The 21,363-nt window shown below is 47.1% G+C and overlaps 1 protein-coding gene across 1 annotated transcript in view; it reads right to left on the bottom strand.

Moving 5' to 3' along the window:
- The window catches only part of SLC12A8 (solute carrier family 12, member 8), a 113,193-nt gene that overhangs the window by 91,703 nt on the left and 127 nt on the right, over positions 1–21,363 (bottom strand). The window contains exons 2-3 of the mRNA XM_015571305.1: positions 16,078–16,224; positions 11,466–11,657 (exon numbers count right to left, since the gene is read on the bottom strand). Of these exons, the coding sequence (XP_015426791.1) occupies positions 11,466–11,657; positions 16,078–16,224 (339 nt within the window). The remainder of the gene's footprint in view (positions 1–11,465; positions 11,658–16,077; positions 16,225–21,363) is intronic.

Here is a 21,363-nt window from a genome sequence, read left to right on the forward strand (position 1 = left end):
GTTGCCCAACTGTTAATTTATGGACTTGGTCTGTATCCATCTAGGACCCATACCTAGCATCTCAACTGCTCTTTAGCAACTTCCTGGCTCCTCCATTAGCTGAGTTAGATAAAATCTTTCATACATGTTTACTTTATATTTTCCTGAGAGTCACGATTTTACCTTTTAAAAAAGATTTGAAACATGATCTTAAGTAAATATTTGAAAATAACACCAGCCTCACTTTCCATAATTCCTCAGCCTCCTTTTCTCATCAGCTTCATCCCTCACCAGCCCCCAGGAGGCGGGTCACCACAGCTCTGCTCGGCTGTTCTCAGAGGGAACGCATTCGACTCGGGCCTCCATCGGGGTCCTCCTCTTCCACGAAGCTTTACGTACCCCCTTTTTCTGACTAAATATGATGCTGACTACCGGTGCCATGCAGTTAATTCTCTGGCCATATTCTGTTATTTAATGCATATAAGTTTTCTCCTCTGCCACCACCAAGAATGCAAACATCTTAAAAAACAAATATGCTGATTGCACCTCTTAAAACCCCCTGCCTTTGCTAAGTACGTTGCAAGCATTCAATAAACACTTTGTAATATGTTTACTTTATGAAAAGTACCTTGGAAAGCAGGAGCCATTAAGGTCCAGCCTTTTATATAAAGGTCAAAGGTCATACAATTTCTGCATTTGAGGGGAGTTCACAAAGAGGCCCCGCGGGTCACTGAGATTGGTTCACTAGACGTACCAACGCTGTCAATCTTCCCCAAATTTATATTAGGCATTTCCTCTGTGTTTGGGTAAAGGGGGAGGGAGCCCAGTAAATGTGGGGGAAATGCAATCAGCTCTGAGAGACAGATGAAATGTAATGATAGAAAGATAGATAGATAGATAGATAGATAGATAGATAGATAGATAGATAGATAGATAGATAGATAGATAGATCTTTGTTTCCTGCATTCACCTCCGAACTCAAACTTACTCTTGACTAAATACCAAGAGTGTGATGGGGATAATGGTGCTAGTTCATCAGTATTTGGGCAGGTCAACAGGACTCTTCATGGTCAATTGTGTCAGAGATTAAAAAACAATTGATAACCATGTGGTCATGATGATCATCTGTGTGGGCATCTCCTTCCCAGGCATCCGTTGTCTCTGACATACAGAGGGGGACACCCCAACTTGAACGTGACCATTTGCATTTGGAGCTTCCAAACCAAGTGCTTCCTGTTCCAGCTGGAGAACATGTGCTCACAGGAAGTAGGCCACGCAGTAAACACTGCCCTCTTGCAGGTTCGCACCTAAAATCACTGTGTCGCCCCAAGAGGCCAGTAACAGAAAAAAGAGAAGGCTCTTGAGGATGCATGGGAGAGCATGGTGGTTAGGAGCACAGACCATGGAGCCAGACTATCTAAGGCCAAACCCTGGGACTTCATAAAAGGAAATATGAAATTAATGAAACAGAGGGGAAATAACAAAAAAAAAAAAGACACAGTGAACAAACGCTGATCTTTTAAAAGATGAATAAAATCAAGAATGAGAAAAGGAATAAACCTACTCTTACAGAAGAGAGTTAAAAAATGCAGGCAAGGTGCCCTGGCCAGGGTGGCTCAGTTGGTTAGCGCATCATCCCCGTGCACGGAAAGATTGCCGATTCAATTCCCAGTCAGAGCTCATACCCAGGTTGCGGGTTGGGTCCCCAGTTTTTACAAGAGGCAACCAATCAATGTTTCTCACATCAGTGTTTCTCTCTCTCTTTCCTTCTCCCTTTCTCTTTCTCTAAAATCAATTTACAATATATTTTATTGATTTTTTTTTTTACAGAGAGGAAGGGAGAGGGATAGAGTTAGAAACATCGATCAGCTGCCTTCTGCACGCCCCCTACTGGGGATGTGCCTGCAACCAAGGTACATGCCCTTGACCAGAATAGAACCTAGGACCTTTTAGTCCACAGGCTGATGCTCTATCCACTGAGCCATACCGGTTAGGGCTAAAATATTTTTTTAAAAAAGAACGAAGACAATATGAACATGCCAGGCATGATGGTACATTCACATGCAAATCTAAGTCACTAGTTTAAAAGCACAGACTCAACATGGCCTGGTGGGATGTCCATGACTTAGTAAGTAAGAAATACAGGCAGGGAATAGGGCATTAAATCTGTCCGCATTTCCATAACAGCAAGCAGCACTCCAAAAGTCCATCCACGTGTGTAGATGAGCAGGGGAAACTGCCCGAAAGGGCAGGAGGCGGTCACATGGCTACCTCGGGAGTGTGAGGGGAAACTCGCGTGTTCTTTACTTTATCTCCACTGTGTTAACTGGTTACAAGGAATATAATTCTGTAATTTTTAAAATAATTTCACGAAGGAAACATAAAAACAAACATATTAAGAGCACTGTTCTGTTTATGCAACAACTACATTTGGGTACATACAACACAGTGCATCCACGTGGAGAAAAGCAGCCCAGGACCCGGGTTCCCTGCACCCAGCTCCCCTCCAGCAAACCCAGGCTGGCCTGAGCTCTGCCTCCCCCAGGAGGGGAGTGGACAGTGACCACTAGCCCGTCCCCAGAGCGATCCAGCCACCCCGAGGCAGTGCACCTTCCAACCATGACGACTCCTCTTCGTTGAAAAACATCCCGTTGGTTTGTTTAATGGGTAAACACCCACTGAGTTTATCATATATTTTTTTAATTTCTTTATTGGTTTAGGTATTACAAATATGTCCTCATTTCCCATTAACCCCCAACCTCCTCGCCTCCCCCTTCCCCCCACTCAAGCTCTCAACCCCCTGTTGTTCCTGTTCATTGGGTTGGCTTATATGCACACATACAAGTCCTTTGCCAGAGGGCTAGAAGTTTCTCTGTGGAGAACGAACAGGGAAAAGGAATGCTTGTGATGATAAACTTTAAGAGGAGATAAAAATACTTTAAAAATATCAAAATGAGTTTATCATATTTTTTAAGTATTTTTATCTCCTCTTAAAGTTTATCATCACAAGCATTCCTTTTCCCTGTTCGTTCTCCACAGAGAAACTTCTAGCCCTCTGGCACAGGAATCAGGGGGTGCCACCTCCCATTTTAAAGGGAGAGGGTGACCTATTTTCAGGGTGTAAAACTCCCTTCCAATGTATTTTGTTTAGAAAAACTGTACCTCCACAATCACAGACATTTTCTTGTCTTTGAGAACCGACCTAAAAGACCAGGGCTGCCCCTCTACAGGCCTCCCCTTCTGACACAAAATCCCTGGTTCAGGCTTTGAGTTGGCTGACCCTATGTCCCCACAGTGAAAACCTCAGGCTTTTGTCAGGCCTTCTCTTGTATTCCCCTGCTTTTGCACGGGGTCCAGCACAGAGCATGGGAGCCACTAACAGGAGCTTTTAGTCATAACGGTACAGGCTGAAGCTGGACATTTTGGTGTGTGGGGTAAGCAGCCCCAAAGAAGCCCCTAGGTCCACAGAGGTGAGTGGGGCAGGGAGTGAGGAGGGGTTTCCGTTCACCGTCTCTTCCATGGCCAAATGGTCTGGTCCACACAGAAGGCCTGCCATCCACATCTCAGAGGGACGAGGGGGAAGGGTTTGGGAGGTGCAGAGCAATGGAAAATGTTTGCAACTTTTAAAAATAATTATTTGAACTATTTATATCTCCTACATTTTGATATTCTAGGGCAAACATGTCAAACTCGTAGCCTGCGGGTCGCATGTGGCCCACAACCAATATTTTTGTGGCCCAGCCAATATAACGGTATGTAAGAAACGTTTTAATAAAAATTTCGTAACTTACTTTTTATAATATCCTGTTATACATAACTAGAGACCCAATGCACAAAATTCATGCAAGGGGCTCAGCCCCCGCCGCCACAGTGGCTGCCTCTGCCTCAGTCCCCAACCACTGTGGTAGCCACCTCCTCTGCCTGCCCTCCCACCCCCCGCCATGGCAGCCACCTCAGCCCTTGCAGCCCCGGCTTTGTCTGGGAAGTCGTCCGGAAGGATGCCCAGAAGGACATCCAGTCTAATTAGCATATTACTACCACTAATAACAATAATTAGCTTTTATTATTATAGACTAGTGGCCCGGTGCATGAAATTCATGCATGGGCGGGGGGCAGGGGGTTGTCCCTCAACCCAGCCTGCACCCTCTCCAATCCTCAGGGGATGTCTGACTGCCAGTTTAGGCCCGATCCCTTTGGACATCCTTCTCGCAATCCGGGACCACTGGCTCCTAACCCATCTGTCTGCCTGCCTGATCACCCCTAACCACTTCTGCCTGCCTGCGTGATCGCCCCTAACTGCTCCCCTACTGACCTGATCACCCCTAATTGCTCCTTGTGTTGCATTCATTTCCCTTATGCGCCTTATGTGCAGGCGCACCATTTCTCCCCACTAATACTAACAGCAAATATTTTAGCAGCTGATTGCCACGTCATTAGTCTTGTGCTTACTTGTTTGGTGTGTGCAACAGGAAATATTTCCCTTTCGGAGAACAAGAAAAATAGGTTTATTTGCGTTATGCTTATTAATTTGTGAAGTTAGTCAGTGTGTGGTAAGTTAATGTTCAAGAAAATATATTAATTTTAATTAAAATGTTCTATTATTTTATGTTAACAATTACTCATTTATTTCAGCCCTTTGTATTCAGCATGTCTCTATTGAAATAAACCTATGTTTCTATGACAATTGAAGCTTCTGTTTTTTTGCGGCCCACATAAACTTAAACCTTGTTTATTTGGCCTGTGTTAGCCTTTGAGACTGACATGCTTGTTCTAGGGCAAAGGTTTGCAAATTTCGCCCCACTGGCCAAATCCTGCTCCGCCTGCTTTAGGAATAAAGTTTTATTGCAACAGAGCTATGCCCATTTCTTCAGATTGTCTGTGGCTGCGTTTGTACTACCACAGCAGACTTGAGTAGCTGTGACAGAGACATATGAGTTACAAACACTGAAATTTGTACTGGCTGGCCCTTTATAGAAGAAGCTGGCTGACCCCTGTTCTAAGGCAAACAGGCCATCTGCTCCGGCGATCATTAAAAATCAATGATTCCCTGAGCAGACATGCCCCGAAATGAGGGCATGAGGGGTTCCCAAGAATTATTATTACTTCTTTCAAACTCTGGAGGAAGAAAGATCTCAAATCAATGACCTAATCATCCATCTTAAGGAACCAGGAAAGAAAAGCAAACTAAACTCAAAGCAAATAGAAGAAAACAATAAAGATTGAAGCAGAAATAAATGAAGTAGAGGCGAGAAAACCAATAGAGAAAATCATCAAAACCCAATCTTTCTTCTTTGCAGAGAAACCTTTAATGGACTGACGAAGCAAAACAGAGAGAAGACTCAGATCATTAAAATCAGGCATGAAAGGGAAAACATTACTACCAATCTTACAAAAACAAAAGGATTATAAGGGAATCTGTGACATGAATGCCAATAAATAAAATAAACTAGATTAAATGGGTAAATTCCTAGAAAGACACAGACTATCAAAACTGACTCAAGGAGAAAAAGAAAATCGGGATATGCCTATAGAAGAGAAAGAATTTGTAATAAAAAAAACTTCCTGCAAAGAAAAGCCCCGGACCAGACAGTTTTAGTGCTAAATTCTTCTAAACATCTAAAGGACTAACACCAATCCTTCACGAACACCTCCCAGTTTCATTCCATGCAGCCAGCATTGTCCTGATACCAAAACTAAACAGGTATCATGAGAAGATTACAGACCAATATCTTCATGAATATAGTTGCAAAAATCCTCAACAAAATACCAGCCAATGGACCCCAGCAGCATAGCCACAGGATTACGCAGCAGCCACACTCTGCTCCAGAGCCCCAGCCCCGGGCAGCAGCAGGTGAAGCAGAGGCACAGGAGGCACCAACCAAGGGGGCAAAGGTATTTCTGACCGAGGCCCGAACGAAAAGCAAGCAAAGCAAGCAGGGAAGCGATGTGATAGCTGCTCACAGTAGCTGCCAGTGATCGGAAAACATCTTGTGAACATCTTTTCCTCCAAGTCAGCTCACATACAGGAGAATCAACATCCTACTCTCTCTCTCTCTCTCTCTCTCTCTTTCTCTCTCTCTCTCTGATGGGCCTTCCCACCCATTCGGCACTGGTCCCTTGTCTGTAGTATCTGCTTCAAGAGGCAAAGTTGTTGTCTACTCAGGGAGCGAGAAAAGTGTCCATCTTGAAGCCTGCTTGGCTTTGAATAGCAGAAAAGTAAAAAATCAGTGTATAATTCCCCAGGGTTTAAAATAAACTGGCTGGTTGTTACTCACCTTCCAAGCCACTATGCTTAAAGATCTCTCTCCACACTTCCGGTCAAGATGGCAGCATAGGTAAATGCTGCACTCGCCTCCTCCCAGGACCACATCAAATTTGCAACTAAACTACAGAACAACCATCACTGAGAAGTGCCTGAGGTCTAGGTGAACATAGTCCTCTAACTAAGAATCTAGAGAGGCCACATAGAGACTGGTAGGAGGAGCAGAGGCCTGGAACAGGTCCCACAACCAGGTGTGATGGTTAAAAATCAGGATTTCTCAGCTAGCGAGGAGCCAAGGGTCCCAGCCCCAGACCAGACTCCTCAGCCCAAGGTGCCAGTGCCAGGAAGAGAAGTCCCCATAACTTCTGGCTGTGAAAACCAGCAGGGATTGTGGCTGAGACAGAGGCTGCTAGAGTCCTAGGTGTTCCTCTTAAAGAGCCTGGCATGGACTTACTCGGGCTCACTCACTCTGAGCCCCAGCTCTGGGGCAGCAGTTCAAAATGTGCCAGGAACATAGAGGGAAGAAATGAATTACCTGGCATCACGGTGAGGGCTGGAGGGGCAGCTTTGTCCCAGACAGAAGTGCTGGCAGAGGCCGTTGTTGAGCCCTCATCCTGCAAGCACAGGTGGGCTCCATATCTGAGTCTCCATCAACCTGGCTAACACTGTTCACTCGCCCTAGTGATTCCCTGAGACCCCGCCCCACCCAAGAGTTTACAGCGGCTTTTCCCATCTTGGTTCAAACTGCCAACTTTCCTAAAATCTCTCAAAGGTTCACAAACCCCAAACAAGCAGCATTGGCCCGAGCATGCCCCACGTCTCTCGCTAAGTAGCCCCAAACCTGGCACCAGTGGCAGCCAGCCTTGGTTTGTACCTTAGCCTCTCTTAGACACCTCTAAGTCCAGCACAAGTGCCATCTGCGGATCACTTTGTGGCTCATACCAGGTGGCCCCAGGCCGAGCAAAGGCAGTAGCTGACCTTGGCCTGCACCAGATTCCCTCCCAAAAAGCTGGAGAACCAACACACCCGGTGGCCAGCTTCAGACCACAACAGAGCGTCACTTAACGACCTCCACAAATGACACACCTAAAGGGTGGACTCGGCAGGCACCAGAGCTCCGCCAAAGTGATTCCTGCTCCATGGGTCAGCCCCTGCAGAGGCTACTTTGTCACAGTCACAGCCAGTTCTCACAGCCAATCAGCTTAAGGGTCAATCCCTCCCATTGGTATGCCAACAACAACCAAGACTCAACTACATCAGGAAGGAACATACCACCCACACAAGGGACTCACCTGGAGCACCCGGTTCGAGTGACTAGGGACTGCACCATGGGACCCCACAGGACACCTACTACATAAGGCCACTCTACCAAGACTGGGAGGTGAAGAGGCTCTACTTAATACAAAGAAACAGACACAAGGAGGCAGCCAAAATGAGGAGACAAAGAAACACGTCCCAAATGAAAGAATAGGACAAAACTCCAGAAAAAGAACTGAACAAAATGGAGTCAAGCAATCTACCAGACACAGAGTTCAAAACATTGGTTATAAAGAAAAACAAAACAAAACACACATTAGTTATAAGGATGCTCAATGAACTCAGTGAGAACTTTAGCGAAGAGATAAGAAACAAAAAAAGGAGATAGAAAATGTAAAAAAGAATCAGTCAGAAATTAAGAATACAATAACTGAAATGAAGAATACATTAGAGGGAATCGACAGAAGATTATATGAAGCAGAGGATCAAATCAACTATTCAGAAAAGAAGGTAGCAGAAAACACCCAATCAGAACAGGAAAAAGAAAGAGGAATCCAAAAATTTGAGGATAGTTTAAGGGGCCTCTGGGATAACATCAGCATACCAATGTTCACAGCACGGGAGTACCAGAAGGCAATGAGAGAGAGCAAGGAATTAAAAACCTATTTGAAGAAATAATGGCAGCCAATCAATGTTTCTCTCACTAACCTGCTATAAAATAGACACAAGTCCAGGAAGAGCAGAGAGTCCCCAAAAAGATTAACCCAAAGAGACCCACACCAAGACATATCATAATTAAAATGGCAATGGTTAAAGACAAAGAATAATAAAAGCAGCAAGAGAAAAGCAGTCAGTTACCTACAGGAAGCTCCCATAAGATTGTCAGCTGATTTTTCAACAGAAATTTTGTAGGCCAGAAGGGAGTAGCACAAAATATTCAAAGTGTTGGAAAACAAGGACCTACGGCTAAGATCACTCTATCCAGCAAGGCTATCACTTGGAATTAAATGACAGATAAAGAGCTTCCCAGGCAAGAAAAAGAAAAAGCTTAAGGAGTTCATCACCACCAAATCGTTATTATAAAAAATGTTAAAGGGACTTCCATAAGAAGACAAAAAAAAAAAAGATAAAAGCCCTAACTGGTTTGGCTCAGTGGATAGAGCATCGGCCTGCAGACTGAAGGGTCCCAGGTTCAATTCTGATCAAGGGCACATGCCCGGGTTTTGGGCTTGATCCCCAGTAGGAGATGTGCAGGAAGCAGCTGATCAATGATTCTCTCTCATCTGATGTTTCTATTTCTCTGTCCCTTCCTCTCTGAAATCAATAAAAATATATTTTTAAGAAAAGATAAAAAACATGGATAATAAAATGGCAATAACTACATATCTATCAATAATTCTTTAAATGTAAATGTATTAAATGCTCCAATCAAAAGACATATGGTGGCTGAATGGATAAGAAAACAAGACACATACATGTGCTGTCTACAAGAGACTCACTTCAGATCAAAATATACACAGACTGAGAGTAAAAGGATGGAAAAAGATATCTCATGCACATGGAAACCAAAGGAAAGCTGGAGTAGCAATACTTACATGAAACGAAATGGACTTTAGGTATAACAAGAGAGAAAGAAAGAACCCAGCAATTCCACTTCTGGGTATTTATCTGAAGAAACCCAAACACTAATTTAAAAAGTCGTATGCACCCTGGCAGTGTGGCTCAGTTGGTTGGAGTGTCGTCCTGTACACCAAAAGGTAGTGGGTTTGTTTCCCGGTCAGGGCACATACCCAGGTTAGGGGTTCAATCCCAAGTTAGGGCGTGTGAGGGAGGCAGCCTATTGACATTTTGCCCCCTCTTTCTCTCCCTCTCTTTAAGATCAATTTTTTCAGGAAAGACATATGCATTCCTATGTTCGTTGCAGCATTGTTTATAATAGCCAAGATATGAAAGTAACCTAAATGTCCATCAATAGAAAAATGGATAAAGAAATGGTACATGTATACAATGGAATATTACTCAGCCAAAAAAGAGTGAAATCTTGACATCTGCAATAACATGAATGGACCTAGACCAGTGATGGCGAACCTATGACACATGTGTCAGAGGTGACATGCGAACTCATTTTTTTGGTTGATTTTTCTTCTGTATAGATAAAAGGCTAATATGCAAAGTCTCTTCACGGGAGTTCAACCAGGAGGCCAGGAGTTCTATCGCTCACTATGACATGTACTGACCACCAGGGGGCAACACGGAACAAAGGAAAGCCCCAGCCAGCAGCCGGAAGGCCCTGATCGGCCCTGATCGCCAGTCAGGCCTAGTTACTCTACTAATGCATGAATTTCATGCACCAGGCCTCTAGTATAGTCAATAATCTATAATAATAAAAGTGTAATATGCAAATTGACCAAATGCCTGAACAGGAGAACGACCATCTGCACAACCACACTATGACACACACTGGCGCCAGACCAGCCAAGGCAGATGCGATGTGATTGGTCAGGGGGCCCTGCCATTGCCCCATGATCGCCCTGCAGAGGGAGTCCAGGCCACTGGCCAGCAGGGTGATCGATTGCGGGGAGGAGGGGGACTTCACGATCACCCCAAAGAGGGAGGCCCAGGCCACCGACCAGAGGGCTGCGGTGGGTAGGTGGGGCCTCTCTCTGCAGGGTGATGGATTGTGGGGCTCCCAGACTGCAAAAGGGCACAGGCCAGGCTAGGGACCCCACACACACAAGTGCATGAATTTTGTGCACCGGGCCTCTAGTATTTTAATAGCTGTGTATGGTGTCAGATGGGTACTAGACTTATCCAGGTGATCACTTTGTAAGTTTTATAAATGTCCACTCACTATGTTGTATACCTAAAACTAATATAATATTGTATGTACCAGTAAACTGTAATTTAAAAATAAAAAATTATTTAAAAATAAAAATGACAATGGCAACAAAAAAAGATCTTTCTCTAGTAAAGGCAAGTGGTTTTTAGGAGTTCAGTGACATTCTGTGTGCCTCCCATGCATTGGTCCTACACACACACACACACACACACACATAGAGCTTTGTGCTGTTGGAGAATCAGATGTATTTATGCTAAAATACCCTGCCCCTGCTGCTTAAAAATAAAAGAAACAAACCGATGCTTTCTTTGAAGAGACTCTTGTAGTATTACTAAGTTCTAAGTAATACTACAAATTCTTCTCATTAAGCTATTTTTTCAACCACCCACCACCCTTTGCACAATCATAAAAGCCTTTTCCACACTAAGAAGTGCTGACAAAGAGCTGCTTCTTAATGTCTGCATTTGTTTCCTCTGCATTAGGTTGCCATCCCTGCATTCCAGTTAAAGAAGCCTCGTGTTTCTCCCACCTCGCTGGTTTTCTGAGAGCCTCTGGCCACCCTGGCGATGAGGCCTCCTCATTAGTATTCTCCTTCTCGACAGGCGTCCACACAGGGGCTTCCAGCCTCCTGGGAAGGCCGTCAAGTTATCCATGCACGAGAGCTCCAGCTCATTTGAGAAGTGCCTGCTGCAAGGGAAGTCCTCTGGCATAGGCAAGATATCCCCTCTTCAGCACAAGAGTGCCCCAGGAACCAGGCCACTCGGCTGCCACCTGGGCTCTGGCCACTGTTGTGCACTCACCTCCCTCGAATGGGCAGCAGGAAAGTTCCAGCCCAGGCCCTGCCTCCCTATTCAAATCAGGACTCCATGAGGCAGGCCTGGTGGAGAGCAAGGACCACTGACTAAGGGTCAGGGCCTGGATGGTGGGCTGGGCTCTGCCGCTGAGTTCCCTTTCAGAGCCCCAGTTTTACCATTTATAAAATGGGGGCAGTTGTCCCACCCTCGTCTCTCCCCAGGTCAAGTGAGAATGTGGATGAGAAGATGGTGGCAAACAGTAGGCAAGGGAAGAAATGCCACACATGCTGGAGGCCTCGGGACACAGTTGCCCTGCCTCAGAGCCCAGGCTCACCTGTCCAAACACATAGAGTAGCCCGATGGTGCCTCCGGTCTGCCCGCCCAGGACTGAGGAGATCATGGAGTAGACACCACCACTGCCAATGCCACAGTGCACCCCAACTCCGATGCCAGACAGCACGGTGACGAGGGCCACGAGGATGACGAAGGATACCAGAAACATGCCCATGAGCACTCCTGTGTTTCCCTGCAGAACAACAAGGAGCAAGGTCGGGGATTAGGATAAGGAGGCCCCGCCAGATGCAGCCCCTCAAAGGAGCATTGACCACCTCTCCCCTCGACCCCCAGAGGCAAGTGCAGTACCACCAGAAGTAAGGCCAGATGAAGGGAAATGTCCTTGTTTCAAATTCTTCAATGACTTCCCATCATCCCCCATAGAGTAAAGTCAAAGCTACGTAATACACTGATGAGGCCCCTCCTACTCTGTCCCCTCTCGCCCTCCCCAGTCCCTCTCATCCCTTTGCCAACAACACCCCCCATTCACTCTGTGCCCCAGCCTGAAGTCACATGTTCTCTCCCCAGCACCCCTCACCATGCTGATCCCCTGCCTCGAATGCCTTTCCTGCTCAATTCCTTGCCAGGTTCCCTCCAGCACATTCTTTAAGACTCGGTGCTTCGGGGATTCTTCCTTCAGGAAGCTGTCCTGTACCCCTTGCTCTGGGCCCCCACAGCACCCATGACTTAGTGCTATCACAGTACTTATCTCACCGAGTCTACCTCCAGGTCGGTCTTCATCTCTGGGCTGTGAGCTCCGAGGGAGCAGGATTATATTTTATGCAGTTTCTCATTTTGCTGGTTTTATATTTTTAATGAAATTATATCATTACTTTTTCCTTGTGTGCTTTTAAATTGTCTTCACATGATAATAAAATATCCTGCACCAATCTTTAAGTTTCCATGACAAAACTACCACTTTCACACTTTCCAAATTATAAATATGCTGCCAAATTATTTAGTTAATATTGTCTATTTAAAAAATTAGTTGGGCATGATCTCTACCTGCTTTAATTGTGTGCCAGCTCCTAGAAGCGCTACCTAATTTTTGGCATCTCACATTTGCCTTTTTTTTCCACGATCAAATGTAATTTTTCAGGTGAAACTAATGTCAGAACTGGAAAACAGATCACTTTAGGGCAAAAAGATGTATTTGTGTGGCAGAAGCCTCAAAGACGGCCCCAGCGATCCCCACCTACTGGCACTCCAGTCCTTGTGTAATCACCTCACCTTGAGTGCTGGCTAGACCCAGTGACTCACTTTTAATGAACAGAATATTTCAGAAGTAATGGGATGTCACTTCTGAGATGAGGATATAAAAAGACTGTGGCTTTGCCGTGGCTAGTGTGGCTCAGTGATTAGAACATCGGCCCTCACACCAAAGGGTGGTGGGTTTGATTCCTGGTCAAGGGCAAGTACCTGGGTTGCAGGTTCAATCCCCCACCTCAGTAGGGGCGTGTGAAGGAGGCATCAATTGATGTGTCTCTCTCACAACTCTCTCTCTCTCTTTTTCTCTCTCTCTCCCTCTCTCTCCCTCTCTCTTTCTCCCACTTCCTCCCTTTCTCTCTCTCTAAAATTAATGGGAAAAATATCATCGGGTGAGGATTAACGACAACAAATAAAAAGACTGTGGCTTTCGTGTCTCGGGTGCTTGCTCTCTCACACTCCCTTTCAGATTTCAGCCATGGGGGAAGTAGGCTGCATGGAATGAGGCAACCCTGTGAAAAGGCCCACAGGACAAGGCCTGTCAACAATGACACAAGTGATCTTGAAAACGGTCCTGCCCCAGTAACACCTTCAGATGAGACTGCAGTCCTGACTGACAGCTCAACTATGACTCCATGACAGACTGAGCAGGAGGCACCCAGCTCCTGAACACAGAAGCTATAACGTAACATAAAGACAGGATGACATATTCATTGCTCTAAGCAGCTAAGTGTTGGGGTAGTTAGTGATGCAGCAATAGATGATTCATACAACTTGTGCTTTCACTTTGGGGATAGAACTGACACCTCTTGATAGCCAGTTCTCAAAAAAATAACCCACTGAGAGGATTCAGAGGAGGCCCATGGACATCAGAACAGAGAGAGGTTACCCTTTGATCCTTCCACCATTCCAGAACCACCCCCTGCAGGAGCAGAGCCCTGTGGCCCAGGCTGTCACTGGCCAGGCCTTACTCGGCCACAGTGGTCAGCTGATGGGCCTCCCTGGGACACAGGCTGGAGAGATGCTGGGCAGTGAGGTGGCCCACAGGAAGGGGCACAAACAGAGGTCAACCTGACACCTGAGACTGTCGCCAGGATGACAAGTCTGACCGGGAGACTGTGTTTTTGTAAGTGGGAGCCCCTATAAGTTTGGAGCAGGGGTGAAGGGCATGAATTCTTAGCATCCACACCAGGAGGGTTGCTGACTCTGCCCTAAGCTGTCCACACATGAATAAAGAAAAAATCCGACCCACACTGGATGTGGTTCAGGCTGAACCCTGGGCCAAGGACGTTTTAAAAGGACGCTTCTACTTTATTTTTAATTCTCACCATTACAAGTATTGGATTCTGCAAGACCATAGTTAAAACCCTTTAGTGTGGCATATCAATTTAAACACATATAAGGGCTAGATTAAAAAAATCAATTTTGGGCTCTCTGATATTAAATTAAAATTTATCTGAACGTATGAAGTATGAAACTTAATAAACCTAAACGATAAAAAGTTCATAGTTAAATATTCATTGATATGTCTGTTACCTTTATCATAAACAATAAATATATCATTAAGAATGCAACTATTTTTGAGTCTGCAAGTCAGATGTTATCAAGCAAACTGCCATATATGACCCATAATCCTTTTAAATATTTAACTCAAAGACAAATTGGAAAATTCAATAAACTTTAATTTTCCAAATGTTCTCAGAAAGGATTATCAGAAGCATCCTCCTGTTATAAAACACAGTTGGATAATCCACTTACCTCAAATGAACCTCCTGTGTGTGCTGTGAGCTGGCAATGAAAGACTCTGATCTTTTATGGACTCGAAGCTCAGAGAGTCAGACAAGGGCTTAGGAAGGTCTGGCCTCACCCAGGCCTTCTGAGGAGGCCAAGAACCCCACACCCCCCACTACAGAGAAGCTTTAATCCCCTGGAATCTGCCTACGTGGGGGCTAGTTTTATATATCAACTTGGCCAAAACATGGTGGCTGGTTTGTCAAATGCTAGTCTAGAAGTTGCTATAAAGTATTTTTAAGATGTAATTAACATTCGTAATCAGTTGACTTTAAGGAGATTTCCCTCCATAATATGGGTAGGCCTCATCCAATCAGTTGAAGGCCTTAAGCCCAAAGACTAGGGCTTCCCAAAGAAGGAATTCTGTCTCCAAACAGCAACATACAAATTCTGCCTGAGTTTCCAGCCTTGGCACTCAAGCCTGCAACTTCTGTTCTCACTTGAATCTTGCTTGTCCTACGGATTTTGGACTTGCCAGCCCCCATAATCATGTGAGCCAATTCCTTAAAATAAATATCGCTCCCCACCCGTCTCTTTCCATATATACATATATTTATATGGAGACAGAGAGAGAGAGAGTTATATGGTTTCTCTGGAGAATCCTAGTACATTTCACACCTTGAATGGCCCCCTCTCTCTCTTTTCACCTGTCCAGTCCAGCTCACCTTTCAACACCTGGTTTAACCACATCTCCGGGATGCCCCCTGGAGACCTCAGCAACCTTATAGTCACAGCCTTTTCCACTCCTGGAGGTTTAATGCTGCTTGGAGAGCTCTCCTGAATTCCTGATGTAAAATCTAACCACTACGGCTGTTAGCCCACCAGGGAAAGGAACAGGGTCTTATATTTTGCAATCTTATTGGCATGTAGATCCTGATACACAGTAGGTGCTCATCAAGGATTCCTGATAGACTGGCCTTTCGTTCTGAGAAGCCTGCTGAGTTCACTGAAGTCCAAGGGAGACGGCACTGTGTGAAGGGCTGATACCTGCTCAGACACGCATCTACCTGGAAGGTCCCAGGATGCTTTCACGTGAGACATAAAAGAGAGGCCCTTGTTCCATCTACAGAGGAAGACAAACTAACCCCCATGGCCTCATGCAAAAGGTGTGCCTCTGGTAATCTGGCCCTTAATGTGCTCAGTATGCACCTCTGACCAGCCTCCCTGTGCACTGGGTGCAGTAGGGGAGGCAACCACCTAGGTGAGGAGCTGGTACCACCAGGAGGGCACCAGACGAGTGGAAGAATTCCAGGGAAGCTGGAGAGTGTCACTGCAGGCCAACTTACCACTCTCTGACCCATCACCAGGGAAGCTGGAGAGTGTCACTGCAGGCCAACTTACCACTCTCTGACCCATCTCTAGTCCCACCTACGATGTGCCCCGAGTTCTGCGCTCATATTCAGTAGTTACGTCCATGGTGAGGCTGGCACTGAAGCCTCTGTGGGAGGCCTATTTTAAAAGCAATGTAACTCTTCCATGTACGTGCTTCTTGCTTCATGTTTCTGGAGCATCTGTGCTTCAGGAATCTGTTGCCGGCACCGGGGATGCCCAAGAGTGACAGACTCCCCATGTCACCGGCCCACAAGAGACTCCAGGGCCACCAAGCCATCACTCACCACCAGCCAGCCGGTCCTCAAGAAAAGGACAACCCCAAAAATGTTGATCATGCAGGACGTGAAGACGCCATCCCAGGTCCCGAACAGCACTGGCTCCCACACGAACAGCTGGACCTTCCACCAGGGCTGGGGCTGGGCCAGGACCCCCTGGAACAGAGCACAGAGTCAGCTCAGCACCAGCGAGGGGCAGGGAGGGGAAGGGCAGGACAGGAAGTAGATCAGGAGGAGGTAGGAGAACTCAGCTTTAACCCTTTGAGTGCCAACCAATATCCTAGGAACTATGCTAAAATTGCCAAGGCATTTTTGCTGATTTTACAGCAGTTTAGGGAAAAAATTATGAACCGCAAGTAAATGAAGTTACATATTCAAAAACTTAAGGAAACCTTTACTACATTTGTTTTCATCTTTGACATATATTGTTTGCTGATCCTATATAATAATAGACAAACATGCTAATTGACCATACCTTCGCTACGCCTCCCATTGGCTAATCAGCACGATATGCAAATTAACTGCCAACAAAGATGGTGGCTAATTTGCATACTGCAGGCAAGGTGGGCCAGTGCAAGCCGCCATCTGGGCCCCTGTGTGCCACCTAAGCCCTGCCCCCAGCCGGGACCCCCATGTGCGGCCCTGGGCGGGCGGGACCCCCATCTGCGGCCTTGGGCGGCAGGGCTTGGCAGTGCGATTGGCCGGAGGAAGCCCTATTCTTGCAGGAATCAGCTTTAGGGCTACAAAATCTGAGTAAACTTCATAAAATCGTAGTACCTATAAAAAATTAGGCAGATAAATGCCAGTGGTTTTAGAACTACAAACATTTGGCATCATAAGTAATCTGCACTTAGGTGCCATCTGTCAATAAAGAGCAAACTACTAGCATCTAATAGTGGCACTGCAGGAGGAGCACGATCGCGCTCCCCGGCAAATACTCCCATCTTATTCCCACAGAGCAGGTTGCATGCACACAGACAGAATCTTGAAGGCTGAGTCTGCAAAGGGTCCCAGTTCTCTCCTCACGGCAGTGATTCCTGTACCATGCGTAGCAGAGACTAGTGGTTCAGCAAACACGGTCCCTTTCCTTCTGGCCACTCCGCAGCAGACATTTCCCAGTCTCCTTGCAAGCGGGTGTGTCCCTGTGACTGAGTTTGGCCCCGGGGATACAGGTCACAGTGCTGTTGCCACTTCTAGGTGAGAGTGGGACTCTGGTTCCCACACAGGCAGTGGTCATGAGTTCTGGGTAATGCCACGGTCCCTTACAGCTCTCCAGGCCCAGGGGACAGCAGCCTCCAGCACCTCCTAATCTTTGGAAAGATTAGGCAGCCTCCTTACTTTACATCTTTTGCTCCTCTGGTCCTTCTAGCAGCTCCGTAATGAATTCTGCGTGTTAAATTCCCTGTTTAAAAGACCTAGAGTGCTTTCTGTTTTCCTGACTGAACAAGCTTCTGAGGCATCCCTTGGCGGTTGTCTAGAATCAGATGCTAGTAAGTAGTTGAACAGACATCTTCCTCGTTTCTCCAATTCAAAAATAATGAAGGCACTCACAGAACACTCAAATGGAAACTCTACTAAAAAGACTAAACCTTGTGGAAATACTAAAACGATCTTAAAACCAGTAGCAACTCATGCTGCGAACTGCTCTCACAGTGGCTTTGTAATTAAGCCAGACGTGAGCAGTCCTCCAACACCCTCGACGACAGTGACTCTCACAGGGAAAGCGTCGAGAACCACTGTGAACCGCATGCAGTGTGTCTAACTGCTGTGTGCATGTGACCTATCAACACAGTGAAAGGGCAGAGAAACCACGAGGGCAGGGACGTCTAAGGTCAGAGTCGCGGGCACGGGGTGGCTGAGCACAATGGATATGTGTGATCCAGGCCAGAGGCAGGGGCAGCTGTACTCGGTCAAAACCAAAGGAGGGGCTCCCAGCTAGCTCCTCTTTCCTTCTTATATCCACACACTCCCAGGCCAAGGAATCCTCAGGATGTCACTGAAGCCACAAGGGCCAGAGGGGCCAGGAGACTCCTGGGCAGCCCCTGACTCCAGCTGGAACTCCTTTCATCTGTGAGCATTTCTGCTCCTCGTTCTGTTTTCCACAAACCACAGAAGAGGAATCTCCTGAAAGCCCATCAATGTGAGCGCAGCGATCGTGACTCAAAGCTAGGACCCTGCCAACCCGGGCTTGTCCTTGGACGAACGGTACCGAGGGACCTGTGTGCTGAATGCAGGATTGTTTCCCAGGATCCTAATCTCAAAATTCAGGACACGGTCCAACTTCCTGTCTCTGCGTGTGCTCAGCTTCCCGCCCGTGGCTTCCTACAGGCCTGCTCTTTATTAGACACAGTAAGAACAACGGCAACTCTCAGCCACAGAGCATCATCATTTAGCCAGAGCTTTCAGCTTCCACATCAATCCCTCCTTTGATCCCAACCGCACCCCTGGGAGGGAGGCGGCAGGGAGAACGGCCGTTCATGTAACCAAGGAAAGAGCGTCTGCGAGATGAGACACACTGCCCAGTCCACAGCAGGCTTTGGAACCTGCGGTCCACACTGTAAAATCTGGGCTTGGCCCCCAGGTCACTTGCCCCTTCGCTCCTAAATTTTGATCTTTCAGATTTCAATGTCTAATTATCCTAGAATTGGCTTGTGAATACATCTGCCTTATCCCTAAATCTCCCATTGTGATTTTTCAAAACGTTATTCCTCTTTCATGCCAGCCTTTGCATTTCCACTCTGAAGGCTGTTTTGCTTACATGTTTGTATACCTAAAGTCATATGAAAAGCCCTGGCCAGCATTGTTCAGTGGTTAGAGCTTCGGCTGTTCAATTCCTGGTCAAGGGCATGTACCTGGGTTGCAGATGCAATCCCCAACCCGGGTCAGGGTATACATGGGAGGCAACCAATCGATGTGTCTCTCTCACTCTCTCCCCCTCCCTGCTCCCTTCCATTCTCTCTAGAAATCAATGGAAAAAATATCCTCACTCCTTGGGTGAGGGTTTAAAAAAAAATGTTGTGCGAAAAGCTTTTCAGCTCCTGGATCTCACTGGACTAAATCAGCCTTAAAGGTGTTTCACGGATGAGTAAAGTAGAAGCTGTAGGAGACGCTTTCTTTACCCTGAGGAGGAAAGTGCAAATGGTGTGAATTGGGTTTGGCAGCTCAGCTAGGACAGCTTGCTGTGAGATGTGCCGGGAGTGTGCCTGCCCTTTCTAACCAGTGACAGAACAATATAATCAAGCATTCCCAGAGCCTGCTCATCAGACGCAAAGGAGCCTGAGTTTGACACCAAGATTGCAATGCTGATATTCTTAGAGAGAGATACTGGTACAAGCCCATGGAGAGAGAGACGGTGTGTATTTGGGGGATGGGGGGGGAGGGGACAAAAGTACAGAATAAGGGACAGGGTCTGAGACAGAAAACCCTAGATTAAGATGCCAAATAGGTGCCTGGCTGGTATGGCTCAGTGGGTGAACGTCGACCTATGAACCAGGAGGTCACGGTTGGATTCCCAGTTAGGGCACACGCCCAGGTTTCAGACTCGATCCCCAGTGGGGGGGGGGGGGGGGGGGCGGTGCAGGAGGCAACAGGTCAATGATTCTCTCTCATCACTGATGTTTTTCTTTCTCCCTCTTCATTCCTCTCTCAAATCAATGGAATATATATATTTAAATATGCCAAATAGGTAACACAGAAATATTTCCCAGCCTCCCCCCATGGGCGCAGTGCCTCCAGACGTCAACGTGGAAGCCCCAGCTTGGATGCCCATTCGTCTCACCTCTCCCTTCTCCACTATGTCCCCCAGCCTCACCCCCTGCGGGATGCCCCCAAGCTGACCTGTCAGGGGAGCACTATCTAACCAACTCACACCAGCTACCTTGCATAGCGCCCACTTGGGCCATGTCAGGTATGACCCTGACACCAATTTCAATGTGTGGGGCTGCGACTGGTGTCAGAATCACACCACGGCAAGCAGTTCTCCAGCACCAGTCAGATGTCCTACAATTCAACTCAATCCTGACTCTCTACTCAGCAATGGTGTCAGATCCCGCAGGTTAAGGGTTCATTCCTCCAGGACAGCGTCCCCTCCTCCTCCCAGCTGCCAGTTGCATGTCCAGTTGTCACCCGGGTGTCTGACCCACAGACAAATGATTAGCGGAACCCACGACCCCCTCTTTGGATTCAACTACTTTTCGAGAGGGATTCACAGAAACAATTTATTTACTAGATCGCCAGTTGATGATAAAAGGATGTAACTCAGGAACCACCAGATGGAAGAGAGGCGCCGGGCAGGGCATGGGGAAAGCGTGTGGGGTTCCCACGCCCTCTGAGCCGCCACTCTCCCCTATCTCCACGTTCACCAACCCCGAAGCTCCCCCAATCCTCTCCTTTTGAGTTTTCATGGAGGCTTCATTACATACACGAGATTGATTAAATCATTGGCCATCGGTGATTGGTTCAACCACCAGCCCTTCACCCTCCCCTAAAAGTCCCAACCCTCTCATGACTGGTTGGTTCCCTGGCAACCAGCCTCCACCCGCAGGTGTTTTCCAAAAGTCATCTCATTAACATCAACCAAGTTTGTTATAAATATCAAGGGGTTTGCTATAAATATCAAGACACCTTTGTCACTCTCAACTCTTAGAAAATTCCAAGGGTTTTAGGAGCTCTGTGTCAGGAATGGGGATGCAAATCCAGTATGTAGCTCTTGTTAAAAAATCACAATATCACAACTAGCTGCTCCACAGATCACTCCTGCTCTGCCGGGCCAGCTCTCTCCAGTTCCCGCTAGCTCCGGCTCTGACAGGCTGAGGGCAGACCCGAGAGCTGCAGCAGACACCCTACAGCGGAGTATCAGCTCTCCCCGCCAGGCAGGACTCCCAGCCCTGTCCCTCCTCTGCGAGGGTGAGGAGCCCCTCTCACCTGAGCATGCCCTCCCACAGAGCCAAGGCTCACGGGCCCTCCCTCTGCATCTCTTCCCAGTAATTTCTATCCCCCAGGACAGGAGGGCAGAAGGGCAGGGGGGCAGGGCAGCGGGATGGCCGTAGGTGACAGATGGCCAGTTCTAGGCTGTCTTGGTAAGACCTAGGGGAGAGGTCCGGTCCCAGTGTGGCTAACAAGAGTCCCATTGGACATTCTCTGACATAGACATAGCAGGTTGCGCGGAAGGAGGTGGGAACAGGACGTGTGCTGTGCCTGGCATGGCCTCTGCTGGCGCGCAGGGGTCGGGACGAAGATGAAGGAGAGCGGGGAGCAAGGAGCCCCTCAGATTGCACACCACACATGTGCTCGAGG

The sequence above is a fragment of the Myotis davidii genome, unplaced genomic scaffold (assembly GCF_000327345.1).
Source record: "Myotis davidii unplaced genomic scaffold, ASM32734v1 scaffold9, whole genome shotgun sequence".
NCBI classification, from domain to species: domain Eukaryota; kingdom Metazoa; phylum Chordata; class Mammalia; order Chiroptera; family Vespertilionidae; genus Myotis; species Myotis davidii.